This window comes from Balearica regulorum, chromosome 21, assembly GCF_011004875.1.
Source record: "Balearica regulorum gibbericeps isolate bBalReg1 chromosome 21, bBalReg1.pri, whole genome shotgun sequence".
NCBI lineage: Eukaryota > Metazoa > Chordata > Aves > Gruiformes > Gruidae > Balearica > Balearica regulorum.
The window spans coordinates 1517670-1543164 of record NC_046204.1 but is presented as its reverse complement, the minus strand read 5'-3'; the positions used below and the strand labels follow the sequence as shown (position 1 = coordinate 1543164).

General features: G+C 50.7%; 1 protein-coding gene across 5 annotated transcripts in view; it reads left to right on the top strand.

Moving 5' to 3' along the window:
• Nucleotides 1-22063: 22063 nt before the first annotated feature.
• PRDM16 (PR/SET domain 16) overlaps nt 22064-25495 on the top strand; it is a 341803-nt gene continuing 338371 nt past the window's right edge. For 4 of the 5 annotated variants that reach the window (XM_075773536.1, XM_075773534.1, XM_075773535.1 and 1 more), the window contains exon 1: nt 22064-23405. In XM_075773536.1, the coding sequence (XP_075629651.1) occupies nt 23369-23405 (37 nt within the window). In that variant the 5' untranslated portion in view covers nt 22064-23368. The remainder of the gene's footprint in view (nt 23406-25495) is intronic. The other variant, XM_075773537.1, reaches the window with a different exon arrangement.

Below are 25495 nucleotides of genomic sequence, written 5' to 3'. Positions count from 1 at the left end.
CGGGGAAATGAGCCCCCTGTTTCCCCAGACAGGGCGATGCTTAGGGCACAGTACCGACCGGCCTGAACCTGCAGAAGTTCAGCACTGCTGCGCTCGCAGTCTCACCACGTGAGGGCCGGCGGCCAGGCTTAGCAAGCAAGGTCAGATCCAAATCGGCCGGGTACATGAGGCATTTCTTCCCCATGCATGGTCAGAGCGAAGCGACGCCAGCAGCCCAGCGCGTCCAGCCTACCACCGGCAAAACCACCAGCTGCTTGCGGGAGCGTGGCAGTTGTGAAAGATGCTCGATGTGGCCGTACAGAGCAGTAGCTGTGTGGGAGACCAGCGGAGACCCAGCATGGCCAGGAATGCCGAAGAAGGAGTGGGGAGGCTCAGGGTCTGCAGCAGGCAGGCTTTGCAGGGCTGTCCTGCAGAGCCGGGTGTGAAAACAAGCCCTGCGGACATTCCGAAGTGGCCAGAAAGGCTAACGGCGTTACCAAAGGCAGGTAAACACCAGTCCTGCAGCTCCATCGCTTCATTCACCGAGCAACTGGCAAGCCCACCTCCATTTCTCCACCTTTGAAAACATCCAGGTCAGTACCTGGGTATGAGGGATTTGATGTGAAGGAGGTAAGAACATTCCCGAGGTTTTTCCCAGTGGAGGTGTCACCACACGGAGTAAGATGTACCTCTGGCTGAGAGAGGCTCTGTAGTCAGTACGCGCATACCCACGTGAACACGTGCACCCACACGTACGCACATGCACACGCACATACTGATTTTATTAAACCATTCCATGCAAGTATTTTATATATGTTGGGGTTTTTTATTTGGAAAACTTCAGAGTGCTTTTTTTCACACACAGTAAAGTTAGCTTTGCTGAGATTCATTAGTCCCCTTTCCCCCTGTGTGTAAATGGATCTCTCTCAGTTATGCAATGCAAAGGTACACAACCATGAAAAGTGCAGAGGCAGCCAAAAAAAGCATTGTTCTGAACTCGGACGTGTAAAATATTCATATTCAATAATAAAAAATAAAAAAAACTGCTCTTAATAAAAAATTCACAGCGTAAAATATGCATTGTCGTTCCATCCCCAGGGCTGCAGCCGTTTCCAGACCAACATGTTACATGGGTTTTCACTGCCTTGTTTTACTCGATTAATTCAAAACCAATTCACTCACAGACATCCCAGTATTAGGTGCCTAAATTGATTCCGATTTCTCCAAGGGCAGCGTATCTATGACTACAGTAATAGCTGGTGGAAGCTGTGACTGTTCAAAGCATCCACCCCACAGGCCCAGCAGGATATACGGCAAGGCTGCCCCGATGCTGACGGCATCTGTGCATCGCAACGCCGTGCTGGGCACGGACACCCGAGCCGGCTCTGACCCAGGGGGAAGTCTTTTAGCACAGTGCTCGGACCACCTCGGTACCCCTGTTTCTTGAATGAGCAAATTAGCCAAATGTTAACATGGCCAAGCAGCTCTCCATAGAAGAGGGAGCACGTTTTGAACAAGCTGGGGCGTCTCCGTACAGCATTGCCCCACGCCCTGCAGAACCTCCTGCGGAGCTTTGCACGCAGGGCAGAAGAAAAGAAATAATCTCGTCACTGCTCTACCAAAGGGAAACAGAGACAGGTGGAAATATCCGCTTGGCTCAGATCCTGACCAAAATATGTAGCGGAGCCAGGAGTTTAATTTGGATTTTTCTGCATCCCCCCTCTGGTGTCATAGCTGCAAGGCCAAACTGCCCCAGTACACACATGTGCGTCCCAAACAGCGATGCAGGCAGAAGGACGGGACAAGGGAGACGAGACCCTGCACTGGCAGGACGCACCAGTACATCTATTTGTTTCTGCTCAGGAACACGGCGGCAGGCAGTAGGTCTGCTGGAGAGACGTGGCACAAGACCTCTGACCCAAGCGAGGAGGAGATGCTGCTGTGTTCAGCGTAGCCACTCGGCTGGTTTTAGATCGTCGACACACTGTGCCGCTCCGCTTTGCACGGGTGATTCCGAAGCACCAGTGGGAAAGGGTCTCACGCCGGGTTATATCACTGTGCTCCTCCGGACACTGGTGTCAGTGGAAGCTGCCAGTTCATGCGTTTGTTTTGCATTAATTGCATTTTGCACACTTTGTCTCATGTCCTTCGTGGAAAAGCTGGAACTAAACCACCGATCCCCTGCTTCGATAGGTGCACTGAGCTGCTTTGTGTAAGTAGGGGCTATGCTGGTCCTGAGAGCTCAGCAGTAGGGGAGGATAGAATATTAAAGTGCTATTTTAGATGTTGTTACAGAAAAGAGAACTCAAAAACAAGAAGAAAGGTTCTGAACTTAAAATATGGTGCCTGGAACTTAAATTTTATGAAGATATATGGGAAAAAAGAATGAGAAACTCCAAAACAACCAATGCTTCAGATGTTTCTTTTATCTAAAGTAGAGCTAGTTAAATGTTTTACATAGAACAAGTCCCAAGGAGCATAAATCAGGGGATGTAAGCTGTGCTTTACAAAGACCTCAAAATATAAGTTCTTTACCTCCCACATTTTCAGGCCAAATATTTTAAATGGAAAAGCATGTGAGACAATAAGCACGTATATCACCCATGTCTTTAATGACCATTCCCACCAAGGTGATTTGTTCTGTGTCCACAGCGTGCTATTTATATACAAGGAGAGGGAAGAACTCACCGTGGCTGTAAGAGCTTCACCGTGCATCATACAACCTAAAGCAGGCCTGAGTCCTACTGCTGGGGCACACTGGCACGAAGGCAGAAGAGCTGGTACGGCTACGCTACGCAGGAAGGCAATCCCTTGGGTCATTCTACACTGCAGGCCCCCAATCCTGCACCTTGCAAGGTGTCTCTCAGTGGTCAGCCTGGGGAGAAGACGGATGGGCCGCAGGGAGAGGCTCACCAGGCGGCTCCAGACGGCAGGGAACGCGAGGGAGATGCCTCCTGCACGACGGGCAACAGGAGTGCCCAGAGCTGGGAAGAGGAGGCCGTTGCTTGGTGGCTTCCAAAAGGCTGGCTGTTGTTAACGCCGGCTGAGAGAGCTTCTGCTGAGCAGCCAGGAGCGCAGGCTTCGGTGGGGGGAGCAACAGGATCGCCTGAGGACGCCGACTGTTGAGTTGGCTTGTCGCTGCTCACTGGGCACTCTGGAGAGCTCTGCTTCCCTCCAGAAAGCACCTCAGTGTTTTTTTTCCTTATTCTTTGTGCAGAGACAAAGAATAACGTGATAAGAAATCGCTCTCTTTTGCAAGACTTCCTGACAAATGGTTTTCCTGTCTCCCAAACACTTGCCCACGCTTTCCTCCTTTATATTTTTCAGGACCGTGCAACGGGAACGTGCCGAGCAGCATGAATCTAGCAGGGAAAGTCAGCCGAGCAGTGGACTCTGTTTGCAGGCCCCAAGAATGGCTGCAGGTTTGCAACCCCACCCGCCCCAGTCATCTTGGATCCGATTTATTGTGTCTCATTATTCTGTATCTGCTTCATTCTTGTGTCTGAGAAGGGAGGATGTTCTGAGAGCCTTCACATGGCTGGCCGCATGAAACCACATCCTCGCTATCCCAAAGTTCAGAACATCTGTCTTAATTTGTCTGGCCCTCAGCGCTGTGCTCTTGCAGCCTTTGAGAATTTACTGCTTGTTTTTGCAATGAATCTCTCTCACCAAGAGCAGAGAGGGGAATTTGATGGTGTTAGAAAACATTACTCTCCCTGTGGTTCTCAAGACATCTTGGATCAAATGTAACCCTGCTAATGTCAGAGCCTCAGACTAAGCAAGGAACCGCTGGTGAGCCACTTAGTCCTTGTAATGCAGATGAGCTGAGAAGATTTGGAAAGACTCAGCTCTTCAGATCCTTCGCTACCCTGACAAATCCAAAGGGAAATACACGCGCTGCCAAAGTTGTTTCTATGGGTCATTCCCGAATTCCTACAGAAAACCGTATTTCTCAGAACAACACAGCAGAACTATTAAACGGTACTGGTGGTCTGATGACATTCTCTGAAGTACTGTCTTTCAGCCAAAATAATATGTATTTCCTAGAAGCACATGCCCCTAGAGGAAGAAATCGTGGGCTTTTAAGGTATCCAAGACAATAGTCCAGATGCCGATTTCAGCTACACTGTTTTAAACCCACGGTATTCAGTACATTTACTTCGAAACGGGTTTTTTACTGATGTGAGATCATTATTCCTTTATGAGGAGAGGAATGGATCCCTACACATCCAGCGCACCTGGATAATCTCTGGCTTGCCCTCTTGGAGGTTTTATTTCCAGATCTGTCACAGGCTTTCTAGGGCAAGTCACTAAGGTCTGGATTCATCCCATCTAACCTTTTATAACTAAAGCAAATAACTTTAAACTCCAGTTAAGATGAACAAGGGGGAGAGAGAGACTTCACCCACCTACGAGCTGCTAGGCTTTTATCATTCTCCATTTACTGAAGAGAAAGTCTTTTGGGACTGGGTTCCTAATTTAATCGTCGTCTTTATGCGTATCAATGAAACTGAATCTGGGCCTTTGTCTTCCTGAACATCAGTTGATGTGATATTTAATTGTGATATTTAAATACTGTGGAAAAGATTAAAGAAATTTAGGGCATGCATTTTCAGAGGGAGATTATATTTGGTATTTGAAAGTTGTGTCTGAAGGCTGGAAGAAATGAACAAACAAGAAAGTTACCTAGGATGTTTAAAAGCCAAAATAGATGAAGTCAGAGTAGTTCCTATTTGAGGTGGCGATGTCGTAGGGCTGTGCTGTGTCCCGCTTCAGGCAGATTTACCTGGTGGGGAACACATGCTAACTTTCAGGTACTCCACTTTGCCTGGTCAAACACTCAGGGGTGGTGTCACCATCAGAGATGGGCGGAAAGACTGAAAAAACACGGACGTGCCCGGGCGTGTTTGAAGGAAAAAAACCCTAGCCAAGGTACCAGCGTACATTGTTCTCCTCCGGTTTGGCTTGGATCTCACACAGTCTCCAGGGAAGGGATGCTGTGAGCTGCCGCAGCAGGAGATGTGCCTTTCCAACCTGCACGGAGCTCTCTTGGCACCCCGGGGTCCCAGGATGCGAGAGTCTGTCCCTGCAGAGCCATGAAGGGTGGGGGGTGTTCAGAGCAGAGCATCGCCTGCTATTTTATCCTCAAAGAGCAGTGGATCACGCCCATCAACAGAATCAGCTCAGCCCCAAATTACCGGTGTTATACACTGAAATCACCAGTCTCACGCTTCAGGCTGCCTGAGCCATTTAATAGCAGTTCCACCGGTTTGACTGATGTCCAACTGCTTTTATTTTCAGTTTATGTTTACAGGGAAGTGTCCATGTCATGAGCAACTAAATGCTTGAGGATTTTCTTTCAGAAGCCACAGAAGGGATTAAAAGCAACAATAATCCATGAAATTACTTCAGAGTTTTTTTCTCCTCGAATGTCCTAAGGAATTCCCCAACTCCTAACCTGTTCCAATTGGCACCATCGTGCACTTGAGCTCTAATATCAGCGGAGTTTGTAATGCTTCCAATTTTTCTGGTGAGGGATTACATGAAACCGAAATAATTCTTTCCATGGGGGATTACATAGCCACTTTTGTTTCTAATATTCCAGTCCATGAGCGAGGAACTTTTTCTTGGGTACCTGTTTCTTCTCTGACCATGAGAGGTAGTGTTATTTAGAATATCTAGGCATAAATCCACTGCATTAATTTCTTTCCTAATCATTCAATTCCTAAAGGAACCTGATTAAATACCTATCACAAGTCCAGTCTTTGTATTTTGGCTGAGTGTTCTTGGACAACTAATTTCACATCAATTGTATGACAGTGTTCTCCATTTTAATGATTGAAATGTATCTACACGGTTGATTAGATAAAAACTCACCTTGAGGAACTGTCAGCCACTGATGAAAATGGCTCATATTTGAGGGGAAAATCGCTACTGAGTTACAAGAGCCTGGATCAAATGTCTGTTCTCAAATGTTCGGGTTTTTCTGTTCAAGTACCAAAGTGTGCTTCAGGGATTTTTTTGGCAGGGGTTTTAGAGCAGGAAAATAGGAAATGAACTGGAAAATTTGAAGACTACAGCAAACAAGAAAATCCTGGAAGGAACACACTCTATAGATCCACCCTAGCCATTAATAATATGGAAAGATTTCATTAGAAAAAGAGAGAGGGAAGAGAAAAAGAAAGAATGTACAAGGAGGCAGTGTTAGCATCAGCGTGCACAGGATGCCCTCGCTGCTCAGACCTACGGACAGGGCTTTTGCAGTGCACTTCTGCCATTACAGGCGACAGCCCCTGCATTAAAAACTACACTTCTGAGTAAGCTAATAAACCCCGAGCACTGTAACGTATGGCAAGTGGCTTTTGAAACAGTTCCGCTGAGGCCAGTTTGCTGGGGACTGTGCGGAGGCGAAGGCGCGCAGGTGAGATGCTTTAAATGCAAACCATCACACGAGCATCTCCTCTTCGCGCCAGCACGTGGGGAATAAAACAAAGTCACGCTGCTGGCACCGCGGCCATCAGAGAAAGTAATTTGTTCTGATGGAGAAACGCCTTCTGCCCCAGCCTGAAGAGCACCCAGCAGGTGGGGCAGCCCCCCACAAGGCACTGCGTTATTTAAGGGGTCTGCAAGAGGGCATCGTCCTTGTGCTGGCCCCTTGCTGGCCCACAGCCGCCGCGTGGCCAGCGAGTCAGTGCCACAGGAGCTGCCCCGGCAGGAACCCCGTCTGCGCGGGGGGTGCCGGCACCTGGACCTGTTCGCCCCACGGAGCCGCGGACAGTGGGGGGGGGTCGCCGCGCTCGTGTTGCTGTTATCTGCCGCACTCTGACAGGGCCCTCGGAAATACACGGAGCCCGGCAAATTGTTTTGTAAAAAGGGAAATAAAGTTCTGTCCCCTTTCACCTCTCCGTAGCACGTACCTGCCACCGCATCGCTGCCACCTTCCTCCTGTGTGGGGGCCCTTGAAAGGTTCCCTAGTAGCCCGAGAGCATCCCTTACATCAAACGCCTCTGTGTACTGTAACCTATAAACAGCATACTGAACTCAATATGTTTTTGTCCAGAAAATTGTTTTGTTCTTCCCTGCAACACACTTGAGGTGATTGTCTGTTCTTTTGTGTCAGTTCTAGGCAAAGTGCACTGCATTAAAACTCCCACCACAGCAAAACAGAGCAGAGCAATTTAAAATCCCTGTTTTTGCCAAAAGTTTTTGCACCATTATGTCACATCCTATACATCAGAATTTGCTGGGAAAGACTTGGGTGTTGGGTTTTTTTTTTTTCAGGCTTTCTGCTCTCTTCTGGAAATAGAAATATCAGCAGGTCGAATGACATTGAGTTATGTTTTATGTATTTCCACAGTATGTACGAGGAAGTTCAGTCTTTATACTTACGAAACATACAGTTACTACAAATAAAAGAATATAAGCGTTGGAAATGTCATGTGTATTAAATGTAGACCCTTTGGGATGCCTAACAGGGAACTCATCCGGGAGACAAGATCTGTCCCGTGCTCACCAGTGCTGCCACAGGTGCCTTTTCCAAGTGGCCATAAGCATATGGGGGGGTGGGAGGGTGTTACTAGAATCACGCGGGGTGAGCTTTACATATCACTGGGAATTATTGACAGCCCGCCGAAAGTTCAGTAATTGTCTGGCTTTAGACTTGGTGAGCTGAGTTCTTTCAACATGTGTGTTTTATCTCTCTTTAAATGTAATAAATCTCCGTTTCTTAGAACACGCAGTAGGAATCTATCCAGTTAGAATGCCTGGAGAACACACCCACAGCAGCAACGTTATCTCGTGCTTCTCAGCCACGGGCACAGCCGTGAAGAAATTCACTTCAGGTGCAAAGGTGCCATCTCAGGTGCAACAGCCACCCATGTTCTCCGCTGCCCTTGGAGCGCAGCTCACTAGAAAGCAGAGAGGAGCAGTCGGGTTGCTCCGCACGGTGCTCCCCATCGCCAGCTGACAGCCCTGATGATCCCACCCAGCCCCAGCCCAACACCTGCTGAGCTAATCTGAACCCAGCTGGCCACACTCACCTTAATTAGAGTACCTTCATCAAGCCGATTAGTCCTATATAGGCATCTCTGAGCTACTTCTGAGAAGGGTCAGTTTTCTGTTGGAGAAGGGCTTGCTGCATGTGGAGCTCTCTCTGAGCCAGGAGGTTCTGCACCTTCTTTGAGGTCTGTATGTTCTTCAGATGTTTTGTGGTAGTGAGCTGAAGGCCAGCTCACAGCTAGAGGAAAGGGAATCAGAGCTGCAAGAGCAAAATACGAGCTGCTCTGTAGTCTTGTTTTGTGTGCCTGTATTGGTAAAGTCTATGCTGAAAAAACTGCTTGTGGGTGATGTGTGTGAGCAAAGGATGGGACAACCTGCAGGACCCTTTGTGATGTTTGTAGCTCACTGGGTGAGAGGAAAACTCTGCTGCCTCGTGAGTTTTAGAGTCCCTACCCTGCTACCGCAGGGGTTGGGCTGCAAGGGGATTTGGGGGGAAGCTACTCTGCTACAGGGAAATAATCTGTTTGCTTTGACTTACTAGTGCAACTTTTCTTACAGATGTGATGGGTTCTGATGTTATCAGTATGGATGCCCAATTCCCACGTGTCAAGAGAAATTTCTTCACTGCAGAAGAAGAAAACAGCAGATGCAGACCTTGTAAGTAGAAAATTGGTTTCCTTTCTAGAAAACCTAAAGGATAGAAAGCTTCAAGGCTGAAAGCAAACTAAGGTGGAAGCAAGTGGAACTTAAAAGCTGAGATAGAAAGTGATTTGGGAAATGTGAATTACTGCAAGGGCCTCTACCCTCTGCTCTGATTGAAATGCTGGTGTGTCCGGCGTGGAACACCGTGTGTACCCAGTGGTTCTGAGTAATGGCTTTGGTCGGGAAGTTAAAGTGATAGTTATCTATTTGAAACATCAAATGAAAGTAATTAGTGGCTGTTGCTAGGCTGACAAGCAAATGCTGCTGCTCTAGAGAAGTACAGCAGGCTCTCCCGTAGTGCCACCGCATCTCCTGAGCTTGCTTCAATCACAGTATTTTGTGTGTGTGCAAATGAATTGCTGGAGGGTTGTTTAGTGTCCCTCTGAATTGATTATTTTGGAACTTCTGGCTCCTAGCAGGATGTTGTGAGATGGCTTTTTTTGTGAGGCGAGAGAGCTTGGTGATTTCTACACTGAGTAATTACAGAAGACCTTGAGGTTTCCCTCCAGAGGGAAGCAGTTGAATAAAGACGAGCAGTCAGGCTCTGGTTGCTGTATGGTGGTGATAGACCTGACCTGACTCTACTGAGGACAGCCAAGTATCTTTCCTCCCCCTTCCCCTCTGTAGCCTGTGGATAACGTGCTGAAGAGCGCTGAAAAATTTGGTACTGTGTGTGCAACAAAATTCGGAATTTCTGCTTGATGGTCGCTGGGGCTAACCTCAAAGTGTTTTGTGATGCTAGAGGGTAAACGGCACCTGAGCCAAGGTCCTGGAGTACGGGGTGAAGGAAAACTGTTGTGATCAGGGTGAGAACTGCTGGGAATCGTCCTTTTCTCTCTGAGAACACAGCCATGTCTGAACTACAGTCATCTGCTTCTATTAAAGAAAAATACAGCTGCTTTCTTACTGCATTTATTAATTCATTCATGCTGCTTGTTGGAAACACCATCATTAAAGTCCTTCTGGGGCATAGTTTGTTTTAAAGAAAACTCTCCATGGAAAAGACTTTCCTTTAAATTTAGTACAAAAGAAAATCCCAACTAGTTTTATTTATAGATCAGGGCATGAGAGATTTTCAGTTTTCAAGCTAGCTCTGTATCTCTGTTTCTCCCATAAAAACATGTTTAACATTTTTTCTCATCCTTCCAGAATAAAATTCTTGTGATTTTTTTTTTCTAAAATGCAGCCACTTGACTGACAAAAATACTGGGTTCACCCTTTGAATAGGTGGTTCTGCGAGTTGCGATTCTATTCTTGGATGGTGTGTTCTGGGGTTTGTTTAATAGATCATCTCTTGCTTCTGTGAGTTTGTGACAGTTTATATGCTGAAAGTTGTCTGAGTATCTTTCAGATCTGGACCGTATGTAGGATAAATTTGGGGATGTTATTAATGCAGAAGTATTCAGAATTGCTTTGTGCAGTATATGCTTGTATGAACAGTGAGAAAATGGCCAAATGGTCAGAAATATGACTTTCCAACAACCTGAGTGATGAGAAATAAACAATCTTGGTATTGGTTCATGTGTTTAATAAGGGAAAAATACTAAAATGTGGTGGGCTTGGAAAACTGGCACTCTCTAGGTGAATGACAACACTGTGAACATAAAGCTTGTTTTCTATTATTTATTGGTAGTAAAATGCAAAGTATTGAATGGCTTTGTTTAAAGTGATAGTTTTTCCCCTTTCTAATGAAAGTGAGGCTGTGATAAACAGGTCTAGCTGTAAAAAAAAAAAAAAAAAAGGCTGAGGTGATTACAATGCAGAAATGCTGACCTGCTTTGTTACCAGAGCTTTCCGAAACTGAGGGTTAGCCTCACAGAGCAGCAACTCGTAACTATTGAAAAGAAGTGGGGGGGACACTGGTCACTTCACTGGGTTTTACTATTTCACAGTCATTCTTTACACCCTTGGTGTGCCCTGCCAGCCCAGATTTAGTGGTCAGCGTACTCGGGAATAAAGAGTTTCACTGCCTAGATGGCTCATTCAGCTGAGCTTTGTGACAAAATAATTTATTAAGACTTAAATTCCCTTGAAAATGTCAAGTCCTTTTGTGATCTTTAATTGATTCACATTCTGGGTTGCTTAAAAGTGGAGTTAAAAAGCTGTTAGTAGTAATTTTATAGAAAATATGTTCCCCATATGAATGAGCTGTCCCCCTTGTAATGCACCCAAGTGGCTGAAACTGAGAAAGCCTCCTGTTCCTCAGGATGTACTTGCTAAATGCAAGTACTGCTCTTATTTGAGTCATTTAAAATCACTGTATGGGTGATCTCACTCCATTATTTTTAAAGAAACATCTCGGTTCACTCTATTTAACTTTATACTTCAGAGAAATGAAACTATTTCCCCATCTCATTTATAGTGAAGGAACCAAACTGCAGCTGAATGGTAGTCAAGCAACTCATGATGTATCTGTTTCAGGGTGCTAAAAGAATCTGGAGTGAAAATACGGGAAGGTCTTGAGGTGTATGTGTCAGGAGAAGTACTCTTGGCACCGTTGTGAGATTGTAGCTGACTGCTGAGAAGTACACGAGTAGTACACCAGTTTTTCTCGAGCTCACGGCAGCGTGCAACAGTGCTGTGCAAAGCTGCTCTGCAGGGACTCTGATTTTTGAGAATACCCTGCGTAACGTCGGACAGCGTGGTCTGACTGCAGGACTTAAGAGCCAGAATATTTGCATTGCTGCTGAATTTGAGCTATGCGCTTGCCTGCTCTGCTGGCTCTTTGCTGTTGTTTACATGGCAACTTCAAAGATGATTTGTTCTGAAGAGTGGAGCTCCGAGTGTCCTGCAGAGCTTTGCTGTTGCACAGAGGATATAAGTTTTTGCTTTGATACTGTTTTGCTCCTATATTCTTTCATCGGTGAGTCTGGAAGCTATTCTTCCAGCACTAGAGTGGGCAACTTCAGCACAGTAAGGGAATGATACAAGATTCTAAGAATCATCCTTTTTGGGGAACTTTGGGATGCAAGTTTTTTCTTTTAGTGGTGACAACCTCATGAGAGCTCTGCCTTCACTCAAAGGCTTAATCTGCCAACCTGCTAGGCAGAAGTAGGACATGGGACTCCCTGAGTAGATGGGTCAAGGCAATGGGCCTTAATGCCACACAAAAAAGGGAACAGCCAGGATCCTTCCTGCCTTGGGAACCTTGAAATGCCACGTTCAGGTCTTTGGTTTGGTTTTACAGTACTCGCCCTGTGGAGCATCCTTCCCGCACCAGGCCTCGGGAGCAACTGTGCCCCTTTTGGGGTTGCCCCCTGTGAAATGCCCGATACAGCAGGTGACATGATGAAACTGAGGAGGGTGGGAATTAGGGATAGGAATCGTGGCAGATGATGCCTTACAAGGTGGTTGCTCTGGTCAGTTGTTTAGAAACACGTGCTCTGCCTGGAAGGTACTTTGCTTATTTTTAATGGGAAGCATCACCATTTGGTTTTTGCCTTTTGGTGTATAGAAATGATGAGGTAGAAGCAGAAGCAGTGCTGAGAACTGTGCCCTTCCGGATCCCCAAGCTGCAACTTCTCAGACCATCTGTTACCTGGAAAGTCCTTTGTCTTTGTTTTTTTCCCCTTAATATAAAGAGAGTAACTAAACACTAACCTTAATGCTTGCAGACAGCGCTGGAGATGATTGATTCCTGAAGGTCTTTATAATTTGGGTAGAGCTGTACCTGCAGGACTCTGCCAACACGGACACTTTTGTAGCTGTTAAGCGATATGTGCTAGAGCTGAAATCGCACAGACGGTGTCTACAAAGTGACAGGCTCGAATACGCATCCCTTGCACGCGCCGAATGGCAGAGCTGCTGCGCGGAGCCGTGGCGGTTTGAGCTCCTGGGCAGCTCGTGTGCTGCTGCTTGGTTACAAAGGTGGGGAAATTCCTCTGCAGAACCTAGGAACCTGTGGCAGTCAGAGTAGGTACAGTTCTGCTTGCAGTGTGTTAGTTGGGAGCTACCACTTGGAGATAAGGTGATAGGTACTTAATTTATTCTTGAATTCAGCAAATGCTACCAGCAAGCAGCGATTGTAAGCTTTTTTCAGGGAAGTTTGATTGGGGGAGGCTTCAAGAGATCAACAGAATGAAAGTAAGGATAATCTGCTGGGTCTTAGCTGGATAATTTGAGTTTTTCCTCCCTGAGTATATTCCTCTAGGAAAAACTATTTTTTAGGTATTGAGTAAACACTATTATTCAGTGATACTTTTGTTTGACCCAGGTATCAAATTAATTTTCTACTTTTAATGCTATACCAGTTGTAAAAGCCTTTCTCCGACACAGAATGTAAATCAGTGCTTTTGGCTTTTGACAGGGAATAGTGAGTATATCTGGTGCTTTCCAAAATGTAGTGTTCCCTCCCCAAAGGTTCTGCTCTTTCCTCTGTCTTAACGCAAATCTTCACAGGAATAAACCCAATGGAATATGAGTCACTGTAGGAACAAGCATATGGGCAAGGTGGGCTCCTGGCTTATAAATGGTACAATTGTAGATACAGAAGCGCAAAGACTGCGCTGGTTGGAAAGCTGGCTGGAAAATAGCAGTCATAAGGTAGACAGACATTTATATTCATAGAAACCATTGGATATTTTGTATATATTTGCATTTAATTTTCTAACCACTTTTTAAAAATGGAGCTTGCGCTTTAACTATTAATCAATCAGCTTATCGCTGGCTGCGCCTTGCTGTTCTAACAACAAAACTGCTGCCTCTGGGGGATTGCCACAAGTTCTCATGTAGCCAATTTGTGGGCTAAAAACCTAACCGGGAGGTTGAAAAGCCTGGTGATCTTGCTTCTAGAGGTTTGATCTGCTCTTTGTGTGTTAATAGAAGTATGGGAGGGTCTGCATGAAACTTTGGGTTTCTGAATGCAAAGACCCAAACTCTGACAGTGCATTGGTATTTCTCTCCACTGCTCCCATCACTGTATTCTGAGATTCAACCCAAATCTCTTAAAAGAATAAGTGGTTTATTCTTCCACCTGTTAAATAAAACACTGTTACCACAGTGAATGTATGTGTGTGATTGGAGAAATTTCTCGATCGATTACTTAAACATGCTGCTTTTTCCTCTGAAATGAATTGCATCCCTCTGTAGTGTAAGAATACAGCTGGTTAGGAAACATTTTGGTGGCTTCAAGAATTTTCATCTCCTCCATGGAAATTAAACCAAAACCTTGCAAAACTTAACACTAAATATGTGGGCAAAGGAGGAACAAGAATCAGCAGCAGGACAAACAGCCAGGAACACAGGCGTTCCTGTGACATGCAGAAGACCTCCTATTCCTTCCTCCCTGTGCCCTAACCACTAAGCTGTTCTTTCCTGCGCTGGATCATGTCGTCTTGTGTGTGTGACTCTGCGTGGCTGAATAATTACTTGTAACTGATGTGATTTTTTTTTGGGGGGGGGGGAATATTTGTCAAATCATTATTTTCCAGTGATGAAAAGCATTTTTAAAAAAAAATCCCACCTAGCTCTAACCCCTAACAACACTGAAGAGATAATTAGCTGGACAGCCATACATGAAATGGGGGGGAACCGAGATGATCCAAGTTCATGCCTGGTGTAATTCTCTTCAGTTCAGTGAGTTTTACTCAAGGAATGAAGTTGACTCATTCTTCCTGGATACAATCCACCTCTGATGGAAATCGATGAAATTCTTTCTGTTGCGTTTTAACACATGTTCTTACAGTTACTTTCTGCAGTAAGTCTTCATTAATTTGTAAATCTAAATGAACTCTTGGCTCCTTACGGTTAGAAGGAATTATTTTTGGTAGCGATGGCTTTCCCTTGGACAGGGATATACGGAGGGGACACCAGTCACTTAAAGGGCGCTATTAAATACTTTCCCATCTCTGGTTATGATCTACGAACCCGAGGACAGGAGCTCTTTGTGCACGCTTGTATTATTTCATGGGAGCGTTTCTACCGCCGCTAAGGTTAGCGGGAAAGGGCTCGGTGCTGCCAGGGCTCTGCCGAGCCCGCCGCGGCTTCTGGAGACGGGAAAACCGGCTCTGCCGAGGGGGGGGGCTCCGGGGGGCACTGCCCGCGGGGGGGGGGGGGGGATATCCCCCCGAGCCAAGGGGCTGCCCACCCCCCCCCACACCCCCCCCCCCCCAGCCTGCGCGACGCTCCCGGGACTGGCGGGGCCGGTGCACGCGTGGGGCTGCCCGGGGGGGCCGGGGCCGGGGCCCCCCGCTGCTCTGCCGGGGCCCGGGGTGCGCCTTCCTCTCGCACCCCTCGGGGTATTACGCACCCTCGCTGGTGAGCGCAGGATCACGGCAAAATCACATCACACCCCATAAGTTTTTTTTTTTCCCTCTCCGCTGGCCCTTGAGTTATGCTCTGAACCGCGTTTTTTAAAGTTTTTTTTTTTAAAAGCTGCTTTGTATTAAATGAATAAAATATGTTCATGTCCCGTCGGGTCCCTGTTTGCTTCCATTATGCACCTTTATAAAAAGGAGTTAATCATAAGTGGGTTGCCACTGGCTTTTTGCAGTTTATCGCATTCCCAAAAGGAGTCCTGCATCCTCAGCTCATTGGATCATCATCTTTTAATTTTAAAAAGAAAAATGCGGGGATGGGGGGAGATTTGAAGACAGAGATCCTGTCACCTTTTAAACAGCTTTCAAAAGCCTAGTAAGAATTGTAGTCTGCGTTTATTGCGTGCTTGCAGAGATGCTTCTAGCTTTGCCTAGTATGAAAGCCTCTCTGCTTTAATTTGTGCTGCTGTAGATGAACAACGTCTATTCAGCACCAAGAATATTTTCAGGTGTATTTGTAACAAATAAGTGTTTCCGAAGTGCAGAACCCTGTTAGTGTTTAAAGAAAAAAGGAGCCTTTGGAAAAGGGTTTGATTCTTTACTTTTCCTGTTTGTTAGGGGGGAAAAAAAAAGTGTTCTTAATTATGACTTGGGGGGCGGGAGGGGATGCTTCGAAAGTTCTTCCAGAAAAGTAATTCTAAACAGTGAAAAAAAGAGGGAGGAAAAAAAAGTTCTATGATGTTTTATTTTAATAATCCTTTGCAGGCATGTGAGCCGTTCTCTGAAAAAAAAAGTTTCAGGAAAAAGGCACGAACAATACACCCTTTAAAACCAAATCTGCAAACTTCTGAGAATATGCCCTCTTATTGAATACACCGGATTTCTCTCCCTAGCAAAGGGGAAGGTTTTGTTCGTTTGGACAGTCTTTGAATACTGTTCTAAAACTTCTTTCAAGTGGGAACTGAAGAGAGAAATGTTAAGTTCTGAGAGGAGACAATAAGTTAGCATCTTTGAACGGAGTCCCTTGCATGCAAATAAGGCTTTTGGCAATTTGGGGAAGTTTAATTGGAAGGTGGAAGCGTGTAAAGATAAGGCTATATGGAACTGAAGCGGTAAGACGAACCCCTCTGCTCGATGGGGAGCTGGGGGGGGAGCCCCGGGCGCGGCCCTGCCCGCCGCCCCTCACCTTTGCCGGGCACCGGCTCGATGGGGCGAGCGGGGAAGCCCGGGGGCAGCCCCCGTCCGTCCGTCCCCCCCCGCCCGCGGGGCTCTCGCACCTCTGCCCCCTTCTCCCCCCACCCCCCGCTCTCGAGTGGCAGCCCCCGAAGGGATCTCGTAAATAAATCCATCGGTTTAAAGTTTCGATAATTTTCACCTAATGAATTTTTTTCGTTAATGCTTTCCCCGCCCCCAGGGGCATTGTGTCAGGCCGGGCCCAGCCAGCCCTGGATGGCTTTTTCATAGCTCTTGGCTGTGCGCAGACCCTTCTTGGGATTAGTGGTCGGACTCCTCATTTCCCATAGCCATAAAAGGTCTTGAACTCAATTAATAGCTAATAATTATACAGCCAGCTCCGCCGCGGCCGTCGGTAGCGGGGGAAGCGCAAGCAAAGCAGGCGCGTAACCCGCGGGGGCTCCGCACCTCCGGCCCCGTGTGAAGGCGGGGGGCGAACCGGGGCGGCCCTGGCCCCCCCCCGGGCTGCTCAGGGCGGCATCGCGCTGCGGGCGCTGACCCACGGGCCCCCCCACAGACCAAGGGAGGACCAGGGAGCGAGGGGACACCCCCCCGGACGCCCCTCGGCTCTGAGCGGGCTCCTCCGGGGCTCCCGTCGGAGCTTGAGGCGGGGGGGTGTCCATCACCCCCAGAGCCCGCTGCCGCCCCGCCGGTAACTGTTGCGAGGCAGGGACGAGCTGGGAAGGCACCGATCTTTGGCAGGGTAGCAAATGCCATTTGGAGGGGTTTCGGTTCACTCGCCTCCCCCCATGACAGTTTAATTAAAGAAACTCTCTCCCCGGGTCGCAAGCCCCCGGTGCCGGTGGGTCCGGACTAGCTGCAGGCGGCACCGTGTTCCCCCCCCGGCGAAGGGGGGGTCCCGCCGCGGCTCTGCCCGCTCTCTTCCAGGCGTTAACGTGCCGAATCTCCGCGTCTCGCTGGATGCTATAGCTCCCTTTAGCCTTTAAGTGGGGGGGGAGTACTGTTAATTTCGAGGAGAAAGGCGATATAGATCGTTTTAGTGTCTCCAGAATACTGGATTTCGGTTGAAAAATGCTTGACCGAGCGTTACTTGCCCAATACCTGTTTCCCAGTGCCACCCCCCGCGGGAGGGGACTATTCCAAAAACCCCCGGGGGAACGAGACCCTTCTGCCCCGAGAGACTGGGGACTTGGGCTCTTTCCATTGCTAAACTGTTCGCCGAATTACAGCGCCCATCATTTCCATTTTGCTTTCATTTGGCAAGCATTCTCCGGGCAAAAATATTTTGATCGAACGTCTAAAAAAATTGCCATAACTCCTTAATTTCCCTTCGTTCCAAGAGACCGTCATGATTAAAACTGCTGTGTTTACATCCTCGGAAAACTGTCTGTTCATAGGCTGGCGTTTTAAAGACAACAGTGCGCGATCTTTTACGATTGTAATTATAATACTGTTCAAGTTAGATATTCAAATGTAAATGTTGCTTTTCTTTTTACGACTTCTTATTTTAGGACATGCATTTTTACCTTACCCCGGACCAGCAAGGCGTAGCCTTGCATAGTGGAGTGTAACGAATTCGAAGGAATTCTTATAGCTGAACATGTTTTTTGAAAAATCTTAAATGGCAATTTACACGGTATTTTTTCATGGCCAGAGGAGCCAGTGTTTTCTTCTAGAAATAAGGGGGGGGGGGGGGAAAAGGTCTGATAAGCGCACTTTAATGCAAAGACCGATTTCGGTGTAGCTTAAGTATCAGGAAAGTGAGCTGCAGGACAGGAACATGCATGCACAGGTTTTGCAATGATATTAACACCACCACCCCCATGTATTTCATTGCTAAGAGGACCAGTAAGTGTGGCTTTTTCCCCCATACACCATGCAGCCATTTCTGTTTTTCTCAGTGGTGTTTATTCTGGAGCTGCCCAAAGGTTTTCGGGTAAAAAAAAAAATTATTTTAAACCAATGAGTGTGCAAATAGGTTTTTTTCAGGAAAGGAGCTACTCGGGTCCATCGGGTAGATGACAAGCCTCCCCGGCCCTAGCCTAACTCACTCTTTACCTGCGTGCAAAGAGCGTTTGAGCCCTGTGCCCCAGCTGCTCCCTCCGGAGGTGCCGCCGCCGGCCCCTCCAGCCCGGCTGTGGGCTCCCCGCCCCGGGCGGGCACCGGCACCGGCTGGCTGCGGACCCCGGCGAGGCCGGGGGGTGAGCCCGGCTCGGTTCGCTCGCTCGGGGGCTCGCCAGCCCGGCTCTGCCTGACCCCGCGGGCAGGCTGCAGCCAGCCTTTGATTTTTTTTTTTAATTATTTCTTACTATTTTTTTATTCCCCCTCGCCCCGGCCGCTTAGCCGCTGAGGGCAGGCAGCAAAGCTGCTGCTGCTGTGGAAGCAAACAAACTTTCTCTCCGCCGGCCGGAGAAGCGAAGGCTCCTCGGTGGGGGCGCAGCCCGCCCGCCCCCGGGGCACCCGGCCCCGCTCCCGCCGCCGCTGACCCCGCAGCCACCCGAGCGGCGGCCCGGGCTTCCAGGCTGTCCTTAACTGCCCCCTTGCGCCTGCATCACGCAGGGAAGCGGGGCTTTAAACCGCGTCCGAAAGGTGTTGAAATTCCTTGGCACCGGCGGGGATGAAAGGCAAGCTGCTCTTTGATTGCGTGGATTTAAGGCAGACCCTAATTACAATGTGGCGGCTGTGTGTGTGCTTCCTCCGCTTATTAATGGCAGATTAGGAAGGAAAAATCTCTAGGGAAGCGTGTGACATTCTTAGCGCCTAATCTGTCCGGGGCTCGCTGACCCTAACGGAGAGCAACCCCGTCGTATGCCACGGGGATCTTGCGTAGTTTAAAATATTAATTCTTGGTCTAATCTCCCCGCAATGTTGCGCAGAAACAATAAGTAATTTATGCGAAAATCCTTGGGAAGGGAAAGGGGTTACTCTGTATGTGCGGCAGCTCCTGGACAAGCCGGACTATCTCAACCATTTTAATCTTCTTTTCTGCTTAAAAATACTTGTGCATAACAACTGGCAAAACGCCTTTCCCCTCCCCCGTCCCCCAGTGCCGAAGCGGTGGCACCCCGAGTGCCCGGCCCTCGGCCCCCGCCGCCTGCCAGCCCAGACCGGGGAGGGGGGGGGGCCGGAGCCGCATTACATCTGGTTTGGAGCAAACTCCATCAGGGAGGCTCGCACGCAAAGTTTCACCTGGAGCGCATTTTCAAAGCTGGCTTCGTAAAATACCTGGGAACAGGGGGTTTGGCAGTGAAAATGCCGGGCAACCCACGCGTAACTTCCAGCCGCTCCAGCGCCCCCCTTCCGAGACCTGCCGTGAATCCCCGTTGACGCGCGTGTGGCACGCTGCGGAGCCGGTGTGTTGAAATGTATATTCGCTGGGCGAGGAAGCAGGGATGAAGGTGCAAACAGGAGCAAGGGCGGATGATATAAGCTCTTAACAGGCGCATTTCCCTACCGCCGGCTTGCCCGTACCCCCAGACCCGGCCGGCCACCCCGGCTCGGCTGTGCCCTGCCCGACACCGGGAGCTCGACGGGTCCCTCTCCCCGGCACGCGTGTGGTGGAGGGTGCAAAGGCGGCTCGTTTCCCTGGAGGAGACAATTATTAAGGCTCGGTGGAAAAGCGGCCACCTCCGGGAGAGTCGTTTGCCCTTACGGGCCGGCTCCAGGGGTGCCCCAAGCTCGCCTTCGGGAGAGCTCCTCGCAAATTCGCGCGAAGTGGCGGAGCCACTCGTGTCTCCAGGCGTGCGGGGCCGCCTGCGTGGGAACCGCCGGCTCCCTGTGCCAGGTCCTTGGCAGCCACCTGGGCTGACCTGGGGGAGCCGAGAAGCTTCTCGGCCCCTCTCCCTTCCCCCACGCTGATTAATTTGCCATTCTCCGTGGAAGAGACACGCACTCAAACAGGTGCAAGCTGTAAGAGGCGGTGGCAGCCGAGGGATGCTCGCCCGGCCAGGCGGGCTGTGCTGGCGGGACCCCGGGGGCGGCTGCGGGGTCCCTCCCGGCCCCGAGCTGCACGCTTTGGGGGGGGGGGGGGGGGGGGAAGGAAGGGGGCCTTGCCGTGCCGCAGCCCTCGGGAGTCCTGCTCCTTCCCCTGGGGATTCACGTCCGAACTGCGGCGAGGCACCCTTGGCAGCCAGGGATCAATCTCTGCCGGCGCGGCAGGGAAGAGCGTGTCCCGAGCGCGGCGGGGCGGGCGGCCGCTCTCTGAGCGGGCACGCTGTCCCCAGAGCCTCGCCGGCTCCTGCCCTCGCTACCAACCGTGCCGCCTCTAAGAGCATTTTTTGGCTTAAAACGAGCTTGCGAAGCGGGGCCCGTTCCCGGGGGCGGGCGGCTGCTGAACCGCAACCGCCTGCCCGTGCCGAGTGCTGGAAGGGACCGTGCCGGTGTCGGCAATGGCAGCGTGTCCTTCCCGCACGCCTCGCACTCCGCCCTCAGCACCCCCCGACACCTTCGGTGAAAAATTCGTTCCTCTCTTCTTTTTTTTTTTTCTTTCCTTCTCCCCCCTTTCCAACGCTGCCTCCCGGCCCGACAGAAGCGCAGCGCAAGCCCGAGGCGCTGCCGTGCCCGCCCGGGGAGCCTCTCCCGTTGGCCCGGGAGTTAACGCGGCCAGAGCGAGGGAGAAATGCAAGGACGGAAAACCGATTGCCGAGGGCAACCCCGACCCTCGGCTCGGCCGGGCTGCCCCCGAGTCGCACGGTGACTTTTCGATCGCTTCTCTCTGGCTTCGTTTGCAGAAGGATCGGCTAAAGCGTGGGGGAAACTTCCCCCCTCCCCGTACACCCGCAAAAGCGTTTTGCGTCTCCCAAAATATCTGCGAGCGGGTCCGCTAGTGCATGCGTATTTACCGTAGGAACTATTTCCTAGGGGGAATCTGAACGCTGGGGATGCAGGAGATTTTGGCAAGGAAACAAAAGCCAGGCTTGTGCCGGAGGAGGGCTGCGGGAGAGCACCGGCCGCGGCTCCGGGCAGCCGTGCCCGCCGTCCCAGCCCGGCGGCCGGTCGCTCGGGCCCTCCGGGCCCTTTGTTTTCCCGGCTCGGGGAGGGGGACGCGGTCACCGGGGCACCCTCTGCTCGGTAGCCGCGGGTTTCCCGGCTTCGCTTCGGGTCGGGGCTGAGCACGTCCCGGTGCGCAGCCAGCGTCTTCTGCCAGAAGACCGCTGGAATAAAAGGGAGAAATAACCCGGGACGACATTTCCGAACTGAAATCCGTCTGTCCCACGAGCAGCTCGGTTGGGGGGATGCGGGAGACAGCTAGCGTCCGAGAGCGTTGGAAGAAATATTTCAATGAATTGGAAACATTAGAGCTCCTGTTTCACCGGTGAAGCTCAGAAGAGCTTGTTTTTCCAACCTCGGGGTGCCCGCCACGCAGTGAAACGGCTACCTGTGCACTAACGCGTCCTCGAGGAAGGAATTCACAGGCACCATTTCAAGATTTTAGGCGACACGTGGCTACAAGTTCCCTTCAAACGCATTTATTTTATTTGGACTCCTGCTCCACCACCCTTCCCTTTAACGCTGGCTCCTAGGTAGCATCTGAAAGGGCCCTGCTCCCATTTGCAATTAAAGAGTTTATTGAGGAGGGGAAAACCGGTAATTAGCAAGAATATTCCCCCCTCCCCAGTTCCACCTGCAGGGCAAAAGTGCAGCTGGCAGAATGGCTTCCAGCAGAGACCTGACGCACCCACAGAAGTTTTTTGCTTTGTTTTTGCAATGCCCTTCGGTGAGAGGGCTCCTGATTTTTCTGCTCGCCCAGCCCCGGTATGGGTTAGCACCTAAGCGCGAAACAGAGCGCTCTCCCGAACCCGATTATTTTATTGAACGTTTATGAAGGCGCGCGCTTTTTCTCTCTCTCCATATTAATCTCATTAAATCCTACCTTTCAACCTTCTTCCGTGACCATCTGACCTGGCCACTTGAATTAAAATAGTGCTTTCTCCGCAGTCAAAGACAGCACATCAATCATCGGGCTATTTACACTTCGCTCCTTTCTTCAAAGCGGCTCTGCCCGGGCTCTCTCTACCTTCGCTCCCGGGGGTGACGGGCAGGTCCTGCGGGGCTCGCCGGCATCGCTCGGTGGGGTGGGGTGGGGGGGTTCCCCCCTTCCTCTCCCCCCTTTTCTCGGGTGTCCGCGCCCGTCCCTCGGGAGCGCTTCCCCAGCGCGCTGCCTTCCACCTGAAACGCAGAAGAAAGCGGCACGGCACCCGCTGTCCGCGGCCGCGCTCCCCTCCCCGCCGCTCCCGCGGGAGTTCCGCGCCGCCCGACGGCCGCTGCCCGGCGGGGAGGCGAGGGCCCGGGGCCCGCCGCCCCTCCGAGCCGCATCCCGGCCCTCCCCGGCGAGCGGCAGCGGGGGCCGCTCGGGAAGCGCGGAGCGGGGCTGAGCTGCCCCGAGAGCGGCGGCGGCCGGTCCGCACCCCGCGCAGGGGGCACCGCCTGCCCCCCCCCCCCGGGAAGGGGAGCGAGGGCGTGGGGTTCGCGTTCTGGGTCCCGACGTTCACGAACGCGGACAAATCGACCGGGGGAGAAAAGAGCACAGGCTTTCCAGCGCCGGCGTTGAGCAGAAATATTCTGGTAGAAACGCGAGAAATGACGGCAGAACGCACAAAGCACAAATGATGTTATTTTAAAAGTTAGGCAAGCCCCCGAGCCGAAGGGCGCGAGAAAGGGAAAAGGGTAAAAAGGAAGAAAATACAGACAGGCACTGATTGAAAAGTTACTGTAAATAAATATTTTTCAGATCAAAAATAAAAGCATGTCTAAAATAGGTACAATTACAAGATGACATCCATTAACAAACTCTCTCTACAGCATTGCTATTTAGTAGTAGTAAGAATAAGAATATAATGATAATCACCTCTTTATAGGATGGCACCTTGATCCTTAAATATTGTCCAGTGTGTAAGGTCAGTGTGCAGAGGGTTAGGAGCGGAGAGGGCTGATTTTTCTTAAAGGGGCAGATCAGGGGAAGGCTGCGATGGTGCTGGGAGAGAGGAGGGGGGAGAGATAAGTGGTCTGAAGAAGAGGATAGGGAAAAAAGAAAAAAGAGAAAAAACAAAACCAAAAAAAACCCCCAATCCCTGATGATGATGAATACATTGGAAAGTTTTTTTGGCCCTGGTGAGGGTGTCAGATTGAATGCTCTGTGCGCATGTGCGAAGGTGTCCAAACTGACAATGCTTGGGAGATGAAGATAGTGTGTAGCTGCTTCTGGGCTCAAGGAGGAGGAGAGGAATCCACAAGCCGACACGATGAGATCCAAGGCGCGGGCGAGAAAACTGCCCAAAAGTAGGTCCTTTCTCTGCCTTCTTCCGCGTACCAGCTCCCCGGCGGCCGGGGCAGGAGGGTGCGGAGCCGGGCCGGGGGCTGTGCGGGGCTGCAGCCCCTCTCCCTCCCCGCGGCGGCGGCCAGCCGCGCCGCCCGCCCCGTGTGCGCGGAGACCGGGCGTCCCGCGCCGCTCCGCGCCGTTCCGCGCCGTTCCGCGCTGCCCTGTGCCGCGCCCGGGCGCGCTATAGCGGGGCGCTGCGGGCGAACGGCGAGCTGCGCGGGGCCGGGGGAGAAAAGCGAAAGTTAGCTGGAAGTTGACGAAAGGGGATAGCAACTTTTTTTTTTTTTTTATTGAGTCGTTCCAAGTCTTGTGAAATAATATTCCTGGCTTTTGAAATAGTGGGCGCTAGAGGTCTGCGTTTGGCATCTGCCTGCGAGAGCCGGAGAGACTTAACGCTGGAGGGGGGGGGGGGGAGAGACAGGCAGAGGCAGACGGGGGGGAAAGAAACCCTTCTAGTCTCGGGAACAATTATCGAGGAGAGGGAAGGAAGAGAATTTGTAGCAAAAATGGATCCGCTCTCAGTGAGGGGCTTTGGATTCGCAGGTCCAGAGGGAAGATCCTGAACGCAGCTCGGGTGTCCCAGCTGGGGGTTAAGAAGGTCTGGGGGAGGGGAGTGTGGGGGAGTGTCTTTAATTTTTAATTTTTTAAAATTTACTTGGGGGTGGAATTGCAGCTCGTAAGTCTCGCGCAGCTTTTTCCTCCGTCTTCCACCGGACCCTTTTCCTTTCTTTCTTTCGAACCGTTTTTAGCCTGGATTTTCAGGGCAGAGTGTGGCTTTCGTAGGGCAGAGTGGGGCTTTTTTCGGCCCCGCTCCCGTAGAGCCCAGCTGTAAACGCTCGGTCTGGTTCCTCGCCGATTAACTGTTAGGCTCGGTGCAGCAGAGGATCCCGGTGCCCGGGCAGCCTATCTGTACTCCTATTCTTCTTCTTATTATTATTAATTTAGTTTCTGTTTCGCTCGGGTTCTGTGCGAAATATCTGGAGGCTGCAGAAGTTCCAGCGTAGTCTGCGCCTTGCTGGAAACTCTGTAGTGCCTGGAGGAAGATTCGGGGAGTAGCGGCGCCTGCTTTGGTTCAATCGCGTGTGTTCGCACCGGAGCCTTTCGGGAGGACTTTGACGCGTTAAGAGCTGGACGATGAGGTCGTGCGGGGCTCCCCGGCAGCCCCCCCTGGCACGTAAATCGCTCTGTCGCGATTCGGGGCAGCTCGGGGGGGGGTGGGCAGAGCTCCCCAGGTGAGGCGGGCAGCCGGAGCCCCGGCCCTGCCGTGACAAATCCCGTTTTGGGTTAAATACTGGGCGTAGTTTCAAACCCGGGCTGGCGAAGGGTCACAGGCTCCAGGAGCGTACGCAGCGCTCTCACGCGTGGGCTCAAAGGTTTATTTTGTAATTCAAGTTCGTTATTCGGGAGCCTTTTCAACTCCTCAAGGTCAGCGGGCATTTCTTGCTGCAGGTCTGGTCCCGGCTCCCTGGTATAAGCCGCAGTTTCCCCCCTCCCTGCCCGGCGAGGACATCTCGCAAATCCTGCCCCACAGACCCGTGCGGTCCCCAGGCCGCCTGGCTTTGCAAAAACCGCTCGGTTCCCGAGTTTGCCGGCGGCGGCGGCAAGTCCCGCGGTGGCCGAGCACCGACCGCCGCTCCGCGCTTGTATTTTCAGACCGACACCCCAGGCAGGTAACGCCAAGGCCCAACAATTTGCCTTTTACGCGGCTACATTTCCCAAGGCGCTCCGGTAAGGCTCCCCAGCGAGGTGGCGGTGTGACATCCGCGCACCTTCCCCGCTCCCGCAAACGCAGCTCTGGGCGCAGAAATGCCGCTCGGAGGCGGGAGGTTTTACACTGAGCGCCATCAACATTGTCAGCGCTGCGATGCTATTTGGGAAGTTGTCTTTCAAGTAATCCTGGGATTTTAATTTTTTTTTTAATAAACATTCTTCAAACGCCCCCGTTCAAATAATAACTTTTTTAAAAAAAAACAAAACAAAACCAACACCTTATTGTTTTAGGTTGTTAAGGAGAAGAGTATTTTTCAGAGCTGTCTTGGCTGTGAAAGCG